The sequence below is a fragment of the Salvia splendens genome, chromosome 4 (genome assembly GCF_004379255.2).
Source record: "Salvia splendens isolate huo1 chromosome 4, SspV2, whole genome shotgun sequence".
In the NCBI taxonomy this organism is placed as follows: Eukaryota; Viridiplantae; Streptophyta; class Magnoliopsida; order Lamiales; family Lamiaceae; genus Salvia; species Salvia splendens.
The window spans coordinates 2,963,890-2,980,504 of NC_056035.1; the positions used below are offsets into that span (position 1 = coordinate 2,963,890).

A 16,615-nucleotide genomic window follows, 5' to 3' on the forward strand; every position below is an offset into this window, starting at 1 on the left:
ACACACACTATAATGTAAATATAAACAAACTAAATAAATACATTAGAATCAAATATACTGCCGGAAACGACGTGGGATCTTGTCCTTTTTTTCCCAAGTCAAATGAGTTAAGTGGGAAATGGAAACTTATGAAATGGCTAATATTATAATTATTTATAACGATAATAAAATCTAGTAATTTAATGGTAAGATATTTTATTTGAAGTTCAAGTTATAATGAGCAAAAATACTTGCAAAATTAATACTCCTATATTAATTATTTTTGAAAAACTTACTATGATACGGATAATGGCATTTATTTGCAAATATCAGTATTTTCTTTTATTTAATCACCACACCGCGTCGCCTCTCATTACATAAATGCGAGTTTCTCGCTCTTCTTTCTCACTCTCTCTCTCTCCTCTTCCATTTACCAATCTTGACACTGAGAAGATCTGATCAAATTCCCACTCTGTTTTCCTTACTTTGTAAGCTCTTGTGATCTATCTGATCCTCAATTTGTTTATTAAAATTTCATATGTTTGTGATGATTAAAGTTGATTCGGTTAACTGTGGAGTTGGTAAAATGTGATTGTGGGGTTTTGATCTTTATCTGATGTGGTGACAGGTGAGAATCAATGGCGCAGCTCTTGCTTCATGGAACTCTCCATGTCAAGATCTATGAAGTGGACACGCTGAAAGTTGGAGGGGGTGGGAATATCTTCAGCAAGGTTTGATTCTGATGGCGATGTCTACTTTTAATTGATTTTGTGCTGAATCTTAACTTTGTTATTTGCTTTTTATCTATGATTAACTGCCCGATCTTGTTGTGTTGCGATTTTGACTTGCTTTCCTGTTGGTGTGAGATTTGTGCTGATCGGTAGACATTAGAGGGCTTTTTGTGTATAACAAAAATATCCCATGATTTATCTTTTTGCTAGATGTAAAGGTTGAGTTTTTATTGCCCCTGTTTGAGAGTTGTTGGATTTTGTTTTGTTTTGTTTGATTTCGATTCATAGTTATTCAATCTATGCAGTTTGATTGCTCCAAGTGTTCCTTAATTGATCTATTTGTAACATGAAATTTCTGTGTCTGTGATCTTTTGAGTGGTGGTTCTGTTGGTTGGTGTCGTATTCACCATCCGTGAGTTTATCACTTGCTGCTAATGATGTGATTACTTTCTTCACCGTAATGGCTGGTGTCTGTGCCCCTTTTGACAGTTACTTTGTAGTAGTAATTGATGTATGGGAAACTTCAGAGATAAATTGGTAAAAAGAAGGGATTTGTATTGGAACGTTGGATAGTATGAGTTATTATCTGATTCTAGAGTATAAGTACTTAGGCATAGTTGTGGCAATCAATGCAGAAGTTTACAAAGTAGCGTTGTGTCGTGCACATTCTTATATGCTTTCCTTTTTACTTGGTGAATTCTTACCATGGAAATCTTGAAGCGTGTCATGTCCCTAATTTTAACTGTATATTAGTTGTCTTCTGTTTTCTCATATGTGGAACATCTGTGCAGTTTGTGGAGAATTTCCAAGAGAAAGTTGGGTTCGGCGAAGGAACTCCCAAAATTTATGCAACTATTGATTTGGAGAAGGCCAGAGTTGGGAGAACGAGAACGATTGAAGAGAACCCCACCAATCCTCAGTGGAATGAGTCTTTTCACATTTACTGTGCACATATGGCCTCAAATGTCATATTCACAGTCAAAGATGATAATCCCATTGGTGCCACTTTGATTGGAAGAGCTTATGTGCCGGTCGAGGAATTACTGGATGGGGATGAAGTAGATAAGTGGGTTGAGATACTTGATGAAGACAAGAATCCTATTAATGAAGAATCTAAGATCCATGTGAAGTTGCAGTTTTTTGACATTAACAGAGATCGCAACTGGGCTCGTGGAATTAAGAGTGCCAAGTATCCCGGGGTTCCTTATACCTTCTTTCCCCAAAGAAGAGGATGCAGGGTTTCTCTGTACCAGGATGCTCATGTGCCGGATGGATTTATTCCAAAGATCCCATTATCTGGAGGGCAGAACTATGAGCCCCAGAGATGTTGGGAGGACGTGTTTGATGCAATCACGAATGCAAAGCACTTTATTTACATCACTGGTTGGTCTGTTTACACCGAGATCACGTTGATAAGGGACTCACGAAGACCAAAGCCAGGTGGAGATATTACTCTTGGCGAGCTCCTTAAGCAAAAAGCAAGTGAGGGTGTTCGGGTTCTTATGCTTGTCTGGGATGACAGAACCTCGGTGGGTTTACTGAAGAAAGATGGTTTAATGGCTACCCACGATGAAGAAACTGAACAGTACTTCCAGGGTACGGATGTGCACTGCAAGCTGTGTCCCCGCAATCCTGATGATGGCGGAAGCTTCGTTCAGGACTTGCAAATTTCCACCATGTTTACTCATCATCAAAAGATCGTGGTGGTAGACAGTGATTTGCCAAATGGAGAACCAGATAAGAAGAGAGTTGTGAGTTTTGTCGGAGGCATTGATCTTTGTGACGGGAGATACGATACTCCCTTCCATACACTTTTCAGAACATTGGATACGGCACATCACGATGATTTCCATCAGCCTAACTATACTGGAGCTGCAATCACCAAAGGTGGACCCCGAGAGCCGTGGCATGACATTCATTCCCGACTGGAAGGGCCTATTGCTTGGGATGTTCTGTATAATTTTGAGCAGAGGTGGAAGAAGCAAGGTGGTAAGAATGTATTGGTTGACTTGAGAGAGCTCTCTGATATCATTATCCCCCCTTCTCCCGTCACGTTCCCCGATGACCACGACACATGGAATGTGCAGCTATTCAGATCGATTGATGGTGGGGCAGCCTTTGGTTTCCCCGAAAAGCCTGATGAGGCTGCCCAAGCAGGTCTTATTAGTGGGAAGGACAATATCATTGACCGAAGCATTCAAGATGCGTATATCCATGCTATACGCCGGGCCAAAAATTTTATTTACATAGAGAATCAGTATTTCTTGGGAGGCTGTTTTGGCTGGGACTGCAACGATATTAAAGTCGAAGATATTGGAGCTCTACATCTCATCCCGAAGGAACTGTCATTGAAGATTGTTAGCAAGATCGAAGCTGGAGAAAGGTTCACCGTGTACATTGTGGTTCCTATGTGGCCTGAGGGGATTCCGGAGAGTGCTTCAGTACAGGCTATATTAGACTGGCAGAGGAGGACGATGGAGATGATGTACAAAGATATCATTCAGGCCCTTAAAGCTAACGGTGTCGAAGAGGATCCCAGAAATTACTTGACATTCTTCTGCCTTGGTAATAGAGAAGTGAAGAAGAGCGGAGAATATGAACCTTCTGAGCAACCCGAACCCGACTCAGACTATCTCAAAGCTCAGGAGGCTCGGCGTTTTATGATCTACGTTCATGCCAAGATGATGATAGGTAACTTTTCCTTTCTTCATATTTGTATATTATTGCGGTAACATATATCCATTTGAATCACAATATGATCTGAATTCGGTCTGTTGTGTTGCAGTTGATGATGAATATATCATAGTTGGATCAGCAAATATCAACCAAAGATCAATGGATGGTGCAAGGGATTCCGAGATAGCCATGGGAGCCTATCAACCGTATCATCTCGCAAACAGACAGCCAGCAAGGGGACAGATCCACGGTTTCAGGATGGCGCTATGGTACGAACACCTTGGCATGATCGATGAAGCTTTCCTTCACCCTGAGAGTGAGGAATGTGCAACGAAGGTGAATGATATGGCGGACAAGTACTGGGATCTCTACTCCAGCGAAGAGCTAGAACGTGACCTGCCAGGTCACTTGCTCCGTTACCCTGTTGGGATTGCGAGTGAAGGTGAGATAACAGAACTCCCAGGAGCGGAGTTCTTCCCGGACACCAAAGCTCACGTTCTTGGCGCTAAATCTGACTATCTCCCTCCCATCCTCACCACCTAAGGACGTCACGTGCTGTCTGGATCCTGTCTCGATTAATATTCCGCATAATAAGATGTATGCCTGTTATGATCTGCAGAGTTGTGCATACTCAGTTGATGTTGCTGGTGTTGAATTTAGATTTTACTGCTGACTTGATTGCTCACTGTTTGCTTAAAATGTTGCTTATTTCAGTTGTATTGGAATTCCATAGTTTATCTAAAAAGTGAGTTTCATTTTGATGACTAGTACATCTTAAATTCATAACTTATGTTTTGATTTGTGTTTGGATATATATCATATAAATCCAAGATAAATAAAAAACCAAAATTGATGGCCAAATTGAGACCGAAAGCAAGTTGGGAGGATGAAAATGGTTGAATTGATTGAAGGGTACCTCTCAAATTCACACAGCCATTAACTAGTGAAGGTATGGATGGCCATCACCATAAACCTATTCAAATAGATAGTTGAATCAATGTGTAGTTAATTATTTATTGCCATTATGTATAACCTAGTCTTTTGGTCTAATTATACACCTGTCACCACATCTTTTTCATCACAATACGACTCCTACAACTCCATTCCTTGCTTTTAATGATTTTGTCATTTCGTAGTAGACATTGCCAACTCCAACGACAACGAAGTGCAGATGGTAAGACGCTTCCCTTGAATCTCAATAGGTCGACGATTTGAATCACTAAAAAATACTCCAACACAAACTTAAAATGTACCCAATAACTTTATTATATAGTTAATGATCCTATTAAATTAGGGATCAAATGGAAAGTTAGGGATTTTGGTTAACCTAACAAAAAGTAGAAAAACAGGCTAGAATATATACTCAGTATAATATAAACGTAACTAGGCAAGGTTTCCCAAAATAGCAAAATTGCAAGGCTAAAATTTACTCATTTTATTTCCTTAGATTCCATTTTCTTTTCTTTCTAAACATTTCCTTTTTTTAATGAGGATGATGACTATGCTCATGATTCATGAAGTAGGACTAACAATACACATTGGTGGTGTTCGGTTTCCTAGATAAAATAGTACTACCAAGATATAATCTAGGATTAAGTTATGGAATTATTTTAGTTAGAGGGGATTGACTACGACTAATTATCACATGATTATTCATCTAGGATTGAGTTATGAGATTCAATTTCATAAACCAAACACACTACCTATTGTATCCTGATATATAATCTTAAAAACCGAATAGCCTCGTAATATACAAAATAATTACGTCATTTTTAAATTGGTTATAAAATATATCCCAAATCACATGATTAGGTTTAACCAGTTAAATGAACCCTAATTAAGAGGCATTATTATCCATTCATTCTTATATGTCAAACATAATCAATTCCATCCTACTTTAAGAATACCGAATGCCCTTATGAGGAGTAACAACTAACAAATTCCACGTCGAACAGAAATGAGTCAAGAAAAAAAAGAAATCCAACTTCGTTAGCAGATTGATATTTTCTATACAATTTCAGTGGATTAACATAATTTGAATTTTCCTTAAAAATATAAAACAAACAGAATTTGAAATTTATAAATGAATTCCTCAAATATAAAACTAGTTATACATTTTTTTTAAATCGGACTTGCTACCTAGACTGCAACTGACACGCGTCATGTTTAGACAGTTAAAATTTAAAAGTTAATACGCTGAATATTGGATCGCCAAGAAACGGAAAAATCGGCCAGTTCAATAGTGAATTGGCCGGCGATTCAACTGGTTTTCCAACTTATACTATTTTATCCATCTCTAGAAAGTATGAATATTTAATTTGACACGAGTTTTTAATACATAATGGGAAAGTAACAGAGATAGAAAGAAAGAAAAATTAAAATGTTATTAGTGGAGAATGAGTCTCACTTCTTAGAAAGAGATGAATTTTTAAAATTAGAAAGTTTATACTTTTGTAGGACAGAATAAATATGAAAGAGTTGATAATTTTAAGAAATAGATAGAGTATATTTTTAATTAATTATTTTTTAAAGTTAAATTAACATTAACAACGAGAAATCTTAAAGTTAGGAATGAAAGCGAAAGATATTACTCTGTATTACTATTCAAATAATGCATTCAGTTTAAAATTTTTAATTGTTGTATACATAAGATTTTTTGATAAAAACTTGTGTGTATTATTTGATACTGTACTTGTTATTTATAAACTTGTAAACTTTGATACATACATATCTTAAAAATAGAAACTACTATTTCGATTTTGGGATTTTTAATTTTGGAGGTGAACCTCACAATCAACTAACACTATTTTCACTGTTATTTCTCTTACTTTACTCACTTTTTCTTTTTCATTTCTTACTTTACCAATTATTCTCTTTTATTTTACCAATTGTGCATTAAAATTCAAGTCGTTTTAAATGTTTCTATTTTTTAAAGACGGATAGGAGTACTAGTACTATTATTGCTTCATTAGTTCACTTATTTTTTAAAGATTGGTTAGTTTAGTGGTGCAATAATTCATGTACTATATCTTGAAGAATAGGGTAAAGTGGTTGGAGTGTACAAGTGGTACTACTATTCCATTTCCAACTCTTGACCAAATTCAGTAGTTGAATCATTTGACAGTTCAGACAACATTGGTGTTCAAATTAAATGATTTGAGCATGACAGCTTACTTCAATCTTATTACTAGTATTTAAAGACCCCCAAGATTCACACAACTCACACCCATTGGCAGCTTAAAATGAGAAGGAAGTAAAGATGGAGATAAGCTCACATGAAATCCATGATTACCAACTTTTTGGCCAACGATTTCTATGATTAATTAACTCAATTTTGTATAATAACCTTTTCAATATTTTTTTTATTTTTGGGGCGATAAATAACTACATAAGAGCATCCGCAGCTGTGAGTGGGCACGCGTCCGTCCGTCCGTGCCAGCGGCGCGGCACCGCCTGCTCGCCGCTGCGCTCTTACCGCTGGCGCGGTGCTGCTCGATGCATCGAGCACGTCCGTGCCAGCGAGCAGCTGACGTGAATCGTTCTGATTGGCCAACGACATTTCTGTTGGAAATTTTATTTTATTTTTAAAAAATTGAAAATAATACCAAAAAATTTTAAAAAATATATTTTCAGATTCCCAAAAATATGGCCATTTTTAACGTTTTTTTGGAATTTTTTTGATTTTTTTATTCTCAAAATCATCTATAAATACACACATCTATCATCTATTTTTCACATCAAATCATCTCACATTCATCTCTCATTTGGGCGAAATTCGGCCACGAGTAGTGGGTTTTTTTAATTTTATGAATTTAATTACGTAATTTTTAATTTTTAGGATTTTAATTATATAATTTTTAATTTTTTTTGTAATTTGTAATAGTATTCCAAATATTTTTAATGCGTTTTAATTTTGTGGAAATGTTTTTATTTAAATTGAATAATAGAATGGTGGGACCCTTGGGCTTGTCCTTGCGGAAGAGCACGGATGTGGGTGTTGTGCTTTTGCCTAAGAACATGTAGTAAAAGTGGGTCCGGATCTACATCCGTGCTCGTTGGTAAGAGCACGGATAGAGATGCTCTAAGGATTAGGAAGAGTGTCGGCATAGCAGTCAGCGTTGTACACTATTGAATGCCCACCAACACGCAGCAGCACACAGTGCAACAACAACTTTCTTATGATTTTCTGAAGTCTCCCACCATTTACTTTTTGTAATGGATATATGAGGAGTGAAGTACGTATATTGAATAAATTAGATATGAATAAATTAGATATGAATAAATGAGTAGTGATGCATGGATATTAGATAATGAATTGCGAATAATTGACTTTTGAATTAAAATTGAAGGCACAACATTAATTAATTTATAATAAAGAGCTAGGTGTGTATTAGGGTCCTCACAGCTCTTTAGTGTTAAGTATCAAACAGATCACAACTCTTGGATTGAATGATTGTGATAAACTAGCCAAACTACATTATTAGACTAAAATGCTACTCCATAATTTTACTAAAATAATACATTATTAACTAAGTTACATTATTAGACTAATAATCTACATTATTAAATGACACGTGACATTAATTTAACAGTTAGATCACAAGATCCAATGAACCAAAGTGTTTTAGTCAAACAATCTAGTAATTTAATTTCAATAAGCTCTATCCAACATGTTGATTGTCTTGATTACCATGACAAAGATGGGACAACTCACATGATTTTAATGAATCGCACATGCATTTCATTTCCTCCCAAAACTTTAGTCGAATAAAATCCCAATTTTGCAAAATTTGTAACGAAATTGGCCTCCTCTTACTCTATCAATTAGTACTCCACTATTATGTGAACGAATTACAATTGAGTGCATCAAGTCCAACGTATGTATACATTTTCCATATTTAGAAATAAATTGATTTTTTATATTGATTGCATCTAGTCCAACTTATGTAATAAATTTTTCCTATTTTGAAATGGAATGACATTTTCTTATATTGATTCATTGACTGCATCTAGTCCAACGTAGTATGTATAATTTGACATCTTTAGAAATGGAATGGCATTTTTTAACTGTTAATATGACTAGATAAGATTCCAAAAATGTTACACTACAATTTATTTACTAATTTTTATAAAAAGAAAATAATAAAGTAACTAATAGTTTGATGTTTTTTTGTATTCATTTTTTATAATTTGGCTTGTATTAATATTTTATATTTATTTTAGCGCCTTTTTATAAAATTGTTTCTAGCTAGAGATTTCCACAACCACTATGTAGTGTGCGTATAATAATAACATCTTGACATATGAAAATATTAGTGTGAGTACAAGAATAATATCTTAACAAAGAAAATTACTCCTATTACTTTGGTTTATTAAATCAAGGAATATTGATTTCTAAAATACCACAAACTTTATATCAATGAATATTGATCGCTAAAATTTATATATCGAATTTATGATTTAAATTAAAAGATAATAATTAACTAAATTATAAATCTGATCAAATTATGATCAATTCCACAAAGTTGGAAAACATTATTAAACTAAGCATCATCAAATATGACATTGTCTACATGTATGTAAAAATTCAGAAAATTTGAAACATCACAATTTAATAGTATTATGTTTTAAACCTTCCGAAACAAATAAGAATATAACTAAAATTTGTGATTTAAAATGTTTATTAGAGTTTAAAAAGGAACAAAATAAAGATAGTGATATACTCCTATTGTTGACCACATTTCGACTTGGTCATGGCGTGTGGTTCACTTCGACAATTCCCAAACTCAATAAACCTCTTCACTTCCCACTTTCCTTTTTCTTTCCATTCAAATTCATATTCATTCATATTACTCCACATTCAATTTTAAAATCCAATTAATATTAATATATTCATATACAAGTACTCAATATTTATTTCTCCTCAAAACCAACTCCCTCACACCCCCCACCATAACTTTTTTTTTTCATATATTAATATACACTAATTTAATCTTTGGCAATTGAAGATCAGAATTTGTTGCCATGTCTCCGACGTTGACTTCTCAAGGTGTAGTCTTGGCCACCGCCACCGCCGTGGCCGTCTCCGCCGGCACCGCCGTCCTCTTCGATCTCCTCCGCGAAAAGTATTTCCCTCCCATCTCCCAAATCCATCAAAAGAAACTCCTCAAATCTTGCCTCTCTTCAGGTAATTAACACACACACACACACACAGAGCTTTAATTTATTGGTTTCTTGAATTGCATTTTCTGAGTGTTTGGAGTGGTGACAGGTGGCAATAGGAGGAAGAAGAAAAAGAAAGTGAAATTTGCAGAGGATGTGAAGGAACCGGAGGGGAATGGCGAACTGTACAGAAAAGCAGGGAGGAAGAAAATCGAAATACAGAAGAATCGGTGTGGAAATGAATTGCCGCCGAATCATGCTGCGCTCTACAAGGGGATTTTGAAGGGTCGTATGAACACAATGGGGTATTCCTTTTGACTATTCAATAATTAATTAATTTAATACTCCTACTACTATCAATTATTGATTCAGATCAATCACTGTTTTTTTAATTAGTTTCGGGTTTGGAGATGATAAATCATTGTAAATACTGATTAGCTGTTGCTAATAGTAATTAGTAAGTTTGATTTTGTGTAGATGTATAAAGTTTTCTGGTCTGGATTAATCTTGCGCAATTAAATTTCTAGGAATTTTATTTTATTTTGGACTATTTGAGAAGCAAGATGGAATATGAAATTGCAGTTACTACAGTTTTTGTCGAATGAAGTAGCAACAAACTAAACAGAGAATATTGGTTGTGTTGGGATATATGGGAAAGGGAAATATGAAAGAAATGAGAAATCTAATGTATTAGCTGTTGTCTCATGGATTCGTGGTGGAATCTAAATCCGACCAATTGGAACACAAAAATGATGGGAGTTTATACTCCTATATATTTATGAAAATAAGATTAAAGAAATGGATTGACATAGATCAATATCTGAAATTATTTTGTGGCCTATGGCTATGAGATTGGGTATCTAACTTATTCGCATATTATAATTTTCATAATTTTCTCTTACAGTCTATGGCCAAAAATCTAGCGTTCTTTGTGTCTTTATTTTTATGTATATTACTCCATATTTTTTTAGCAATTTTTATGCTCTATAAGTCTATTTCTGCTATTACTCCATAATTAATACTCCCTCCGTCCCGAGCTACTCGCTCATTTCCTTTTCGGCACGGAGATTAAGGAATGAGTGTATAGGAAAGTCAAAAATGACGGCTATAGGTGAAAATTTTTACTAAAAATGGAAAGAGTGCAAGTAACTTGGGACGCCCAAAAAAGAAATACGTGCGAGTAGTGCGGGACGGAGGGAGTACTATTGATAAAAACAAATAATCTATGTATTTACTTTATTTATTCAATAGAATGATCTCTCAACAAGTTCAAATTAAATGAGTAGCATCAAATAACAGCTAACAAAGTACATACTTCATAAATATCCGATAACCAAGTAAACAAAAAAAAAATCACGAAGACAAACTATAAAACACAAACAACGGAAAGTGTAATTGGCAATTTTTACTCCTGTCCCCACTGCATAGTTTATGAATTTTCAAGAAAATTTTGATAAACAAAAAGAAGGTATATATTCTGTAAACCAATCATTCGAAACTCCGAAAGATTAGATTGAATTGGCTCACCAAACCAAAACCTATCCAAAAAATATACACCATTATCACATAATTAAATTCTTATCCCTTTACACTGAAGAAATAGCATAACTTACTACTTACTAGCAAAAAAAAATATATGCAGTAAAATTTGTGAATATCCTAGTAAGTCGTAGTAATATATCGTGGCAGTTATTTTTATAAAAACCGTTAGCTAAAAATAGCAACAACCAGACATCACACTACTTACATAATAGGTTAGCCATGAAATTGCTCCTTTGTCGGAGAAGAAGAAAACTAAGAAAACAGAACCACAAGTCTTATCGCTGAGAAGCGATCGATCTCAGGAAGAAATCATTTCTATGTAAATCTATCTACCATCTCCAATTTGTTGTCCAATTTATGTAAATAATTACATGAATTTTTATATTATTTTTTGGGTAAATGGCAGAAGCTATCAGCTACCCTTCCTGTCGTCGACGCTTACAGTCAGACCTTTCCTGATTTTTTTAAATTCTAGGTATGCATTCTTTTATTTATTAAATTTCCCTATTTTATGTTCTCTTTTTTGGGCAATTTGACAAATTCCGTTGATGTTTGGTATACTTATTTGACAATTTCTGCAACCAATGGTTTTTTGGATTATAGTGTGTTTGTAATTTAGCAATAAATTGTTGATTACATTCGTGTTTGTTGATTTTTTTGTGTTATGTTTGTCAGTAATAGTAATGCTTAGATATCTTTATATTACTAAAACAAACATCATTGATTTTTCTCCATCATGGAAAAGTGAACACACTTGTTTCAATTGTCAGGAGCCCTTATATTACTGTGATTCATTATGGGAGTAATGGATCAGCTAATGTTTAGCCTTTTTTTTTTCTGAACTAAGATTTTCTACTTGATAAATGTTAGATGAAGTTTATCCATTCCTTTCTAGCTACAAGATTGATGTGTTGTGGTTTGTGTTGTGAATAAGGAACGATCAACGGTGGTTGTTTCATGAGCTGTTGAAAGGGATCCTTAGCAGGCACCAAAAGCTACCATATCAGTAGCTTTTGATCAGTCAGCACCCGAGAAATGAAGTCTAGCCCGACGTGCTTTGGACTGCGCATGTCATCAAGAGATGCGCCGACCCCAAAGCATGCCAATCAAGTTGCTGTCTGTTCAAAAGAATCAACTGAATATGTAAATCCTGGTCAGTTCATTTTCTTGTAATTGTTCAAACAAATTATGTTGCTTTGGTTAGTTATGATTCTTGTTAAGTTCCTCTCTCGTTTTGCTACATTTTTTAGTTTTATGATGCTCGATTCCCCTTGTTGTTTGTTTCATATGCATATGTAACTAAGGAAGGAAGAAATGTAGTTATCTTCAAATGATGAACTTTTTTCTTTCATCATTTGTGCCATTCATCTGTATGTTGCTCTCTGTTCCAATGATAAATGGATTTTCTCTCATTTGTCTAGTTTTTGGTTATAGGTCTTAGACTCTGGAACGAGACCAGAGAGAAATGGGTAGCCGATAAAAAGATAGTTACTCGATCTCATTTTTTGCACATGCTCAAATTAAGGTAACGACTAACGAGCTCTCGTTGTATGCAATACTAGCTAGCTATATATTTATTGATGTTATATATGGTGTGTGTTTTTTGGTTCACAAGATCTATCTGCATGGATACAAAGCTCCATCTTTGCTCCGCAACTACGTGCAAGGATATGCAGAGGCTGCTTAACAGCCCAGAGCCGTTTCCCACACCGGTTCCTCTTGGGGTATGGCTGTTCCGTTCGTACGTGCAGGCAAGTTAGACGCCGTGACTGACTGTTTTGATGAATAACTTTGCAGGAAATGGTGGATTTTCTGGTTAATGTGTGGGATGATGAAGGAATGTATGAGATGATCTAAGCAGGGAGATGCTAATTAGTAAGTATATCAGCAACATGTTCAAAATGGCTTTATTTTACATATATTTTTTGGCTGTAGATAAAATTAAAGAGGTATTTGGAATAATGTAAGGTTGTTGTGTCATTTTTGTTGGTACTATTCAAACAGCTTTCTCCCTCTTTTACTATTGTTACATTTTTCTGCAGAAATAACTATGGTGTATCTTGTCAAAATTCCACAGTGTTAGTTTTCATTTGATAAAATATGGTAAAATATTGATGTGTGTTTGAAAATTTTATGCTACAAATTAGAAGTAAAAAAATCGATGTAGGATATGAAGGTGGATGATTGATGCATCACATATTGTAGTTAATTATTTTGAACAATCTCCTTAAATTAAAGACTAGAAAATAATTTAAGATTACACCCTCTATCTGATAATCTTCTTTCCGAACTCTATAGTATAAACCTTGTAAATTTCATCTAGTCTAGAGCTTAAGATAATCGAATTGTGTACGATTGATCATCATATTTTCTAGAGTCTGAAATATCGTACTCCCTCTATCTCATTAAATACACCTTCAACATTTTTATTTTGAATGTCTCTTAAAAATAAATAGACCAATTTTATTTAAGAAAAAAAAATGAAAATATGGTATTTTGAATAGGATAAAGGGAGAGGTGTATTTGACTTGGGGAGTATTTGACTTTCATCATGATATTTAAAAAGATATACTACTACTACTAACTTATTCTGAGCATCATCTCATCTCATCTAATTTAAAATATCATAACTTATTTTTAAACGGTCCTATCTATATTATGACTACTACTTCATCTGTTGGGCCAACTAAGTTGAGTCCTATTTCTTTTTAAGATATCCCAATTAAGTTGAGTCATTTCTTTTTAAAAAAAAAACAAAACCTTCAATTGCTCTTACTTTTTACATCATCTACTTTCCTCTCTCTTCATCTATTCTACTTTATTCATTTATTCTACTTTTCAACCCAATTTCTTAATCTCTATTTTTAAAAATTTTGTCTCAATTTAATTGGAAGGGAGGGAGTACTTTTTTTACCGGGGTCAATAGAAAAAAGATATACAGTGGATAAAACTTTTGAGGTAAAGAAGCGTTAGTTTGGTCTGAAAAGGAAACTGCGTGCGCCAGCAAGCTCATAAATGACGTCAAAAGCGGTCTTCTACAAATGCCTGAAGTCGCCAAATCGCATCGCATTTTTTGACACTCTAGAAACGAATAAATTCAAGACTCTTTTCCACTTTCTTCTACGAATTATATCTACATTCAATACAAATCCCCATTCAATAGTTTATACTAGGTTTGCATATTAATTAATTGTAAAGTAAAATGAAGAATTACTTTTTATAAAAAATATAAATAACTTAATTAACTTGAAATTTTTAAAAATAGAAAAAATAATTCTGCTAATATGGAATGGAAGGAGTACATGAGATTATCTAGAAAACTAGCTCATCGATCCTAGAAAAATAAAATGTGTATAGTGTACCAAAAATATGTACTGAAACTGAGATGACTGGATTCTCCACTGGATTCTCCCATGCTACCTACTATTGTTGATATTGTTTCTTTCTAATTTTCCAGTGGTAAATTAGGTGCACCTTTTACTTTAAAATACCGTTTAACTGTTGAATTTCACATCACCATGCATTGCAAAAATTGCCCTTCTCAGACGGGGTCGTCGTGATATGATTATTATTATTATTATTATTATTATTATTATTATTATTATTATTATTATTATTATTATTATTATTATTATTATTATTATTATTATTATTATTATTATTATTATTATTTAGTTAGCTAATTATGGATTTACATATCTTTTCATATCTTTTGTCTTCCTCATTAAGTTAGTATCCACTATTATAAATAGTGGACATTGTTAGTCATTTTGATCATTCAAGAAATATTAATTATCCTTCTATTTTATTTTCTCTTACTCTCTTTCCTTTTAAACGTGCAAAACGCACAAAACCCTAATTTTGACGCCGGATTGATCGACGGGCAAAAGCTCCCGCGACGTTCGGCGCAAAATCTACGAGTTAAGGAACTTCATCCTTAACAATTGGTGCTTTCATCGTGAGCTCTTCCTCCGAATCACTGTCTACATGTCTTACGGCTACACCGGATATCAACTCCGGCAGGCGGATTACCACCCATGGCAGCCCGTACCTCAACCCCTGCTCCATCCGATCAGAGCGTTAGATCAACAACCATCATATCCATATCCTCAGGATGGGAGACTCCACCCTACACACCATCCCTACCAAGCCAGTCAACCCACTTCCTGGGACCCGCCATGGCTGCGCCAGGAAACTTTGTGTCAGCAACCATCGTCCCACGAGACAGATTTGTACTCGCCACCACCGCCTCTTGTTGGGACCCGCCAAGGTTGTGCACGCAGCAGGGATACTCTCAGTCTTATCAACCGCATCAGCAGTCACACCACACCGCGCTCAGACAACCCACTAGCTGGGATCCACCTGCCTACTGGGAGACAACGGGACAACGCCCCTTCCACGAGGTCTTGGCATACGATCATCTGCTGCACCCCAACCATAACTCAGGATGGAATCAACCCGCGCCACATCCACCTTGTCCAGCCACCACCACGGCACATCCGACTCTCGCACAACTTCAACAATTATTGGAAGCATGCTACAGGATAGAGTCTCGCCTTGTTGCAGCCGACCGACGAATCAACAACATGCTTCCTCCTGAGCTGCCTGAACCTGCGCAGCCCTGCGGCTCCCAAATTTTTGGGTTTGGGGACCTCGTTCAGCACCTTCCTCCATCAGGAAATAGCAAGGCTTCGCCGGGGCCGTCGGGTTTAGTCCCCTACGACTCATTGGCTCCGCCGCAGCAGTCGAGTACAACACCACCACCCTTTGCGCTGCTTCCCGATACCGCCCTCGAGCCGCCGCCGCCGCCAGAACTTCTTCCTTGGCAAGTGGAATATCGCTCGTTGGCTTATGCTCTGTCCAAGACTTCAGTTGGGAATGATTTGGAGTGCAATAAGAAAGAGATTGTGATTCTTGACTGTGATCAAGTCGAGTAAGGATTTGATGATTCTTCGGAGAAGATTCTACATTCTTCTTCTCATTTTGGTGTAGTTGAAAAGGTTGAGAAGATAGAGATGTCCAGTCCGGATTCCGCACGTAAAGAGAAACCGGTTCACGGTTGCATAGAGATTCAGTGGGCGCGACAATTGAATGCTTCTCAATTCAAGATTCCCCAAGTCCAGATTGGTTTGGGTAGTTCCATTGTGGACAACGCATCGCTGAAATTATTGAGTGATTCATCTCATGTCAGGGTTGTCGCAAGTATGAATCATCGATCATCATCGCTCGACGCCGATGCCCGGTTGATTCCTCCGCAAAATGACACTCTATGCTTGAGCATTAATGGACGCATTTATGCAGGGAGACGCTCAACTATTCGGTGTATGTTTGATCTAAGAGGATTCCTCGACACTCATCGTTGCTTCATGGTGCCCACCTTGAGGACAAGGTGGATTTCAACCATGGGAGAGTTGATACGATGATTATTATTATTATTATTATTATTATTATTATTATTATTATTATTGTTATTATTATTATTATTATTATTATTATTTAGTTAGTTAATTATGAATTTGCATATC

The 16,615-nt window shown here is 35.6% G+C and overlaps 3 protein-coding genes across 3 annotated transcripts; all 3 read left to right on the plus strand.

The window, feature by feature from the left end:
- Window positions 1–324: 324 nt before the first annotated feature.
- LOC121797893 (phospholipase D alpha 1) lies at window positions 325–4,153 on the plus strand. The gene is made up of 4 exons (XM_042196657.1): window positions 325–467; window positions 608–710; window positions 1,502–3,401; window positions 3,496–4,153. Exons 2-4 carry the CDS (start codon window positions 618–620, stop codon window positions 3,927–3,929), a joined length of 2,427 nt encoding a protein of 808 aa, XP_042052591.1. The 5' UTR covers window positions 325–467; window positions 608–617; the 3' UTR covers window positions 3,930–4,153.
- A 5,009-nt stretch (window positions 4,154–9,162) lies between these two features.
- LOC121799771 lies at window positions 9,163–10,024 on the plus strand. The gene is made up of 2 exons (XM_042199237.1): window positions 9,163–9,573; window positions 9,658–10,024. Exons 1-2 carry the CDS (start codon window positions 9,411–9,413, stop codon window positions 9,864–9,866), a joined length of 372 nt encoding a protein of 123 aa, XP_042055171.1. The 5' UTR covers window positions 9,163–9,410; the 3' UTR covers window positions 9,867–10,024.
- Window positions 10,025–11,250: 1,226 nt separating this feature from the next.
- Window positions 11,251–13,070, plus strand: LOC121799770. The gene is made up of 6 exons (XM_042199236.1): window positions 11,251–11,409; window positions 11,497–11,565; window positions 12,025–12,243; window positions 12,525–12,615; window positions 12,706–12,814; window positions 12,888–13,070. Exons 3-6 carry the CDS (start codon window positions 12,126–12,128, stop codon window positions 12,945–12,947), a joined length of 378 nt encoding a protein of 125 aa, XP_042055170.1. The 5' UTR covers window positions 11,251–11,409; window positions 11,497–11,565; window positions 12,025–12,125; the 3' UTR covers window positions 12,948–13,070.
- The last annotated feature ends 3,545 nt before the right edge of the window (window positions 13,071–16,615 follow it).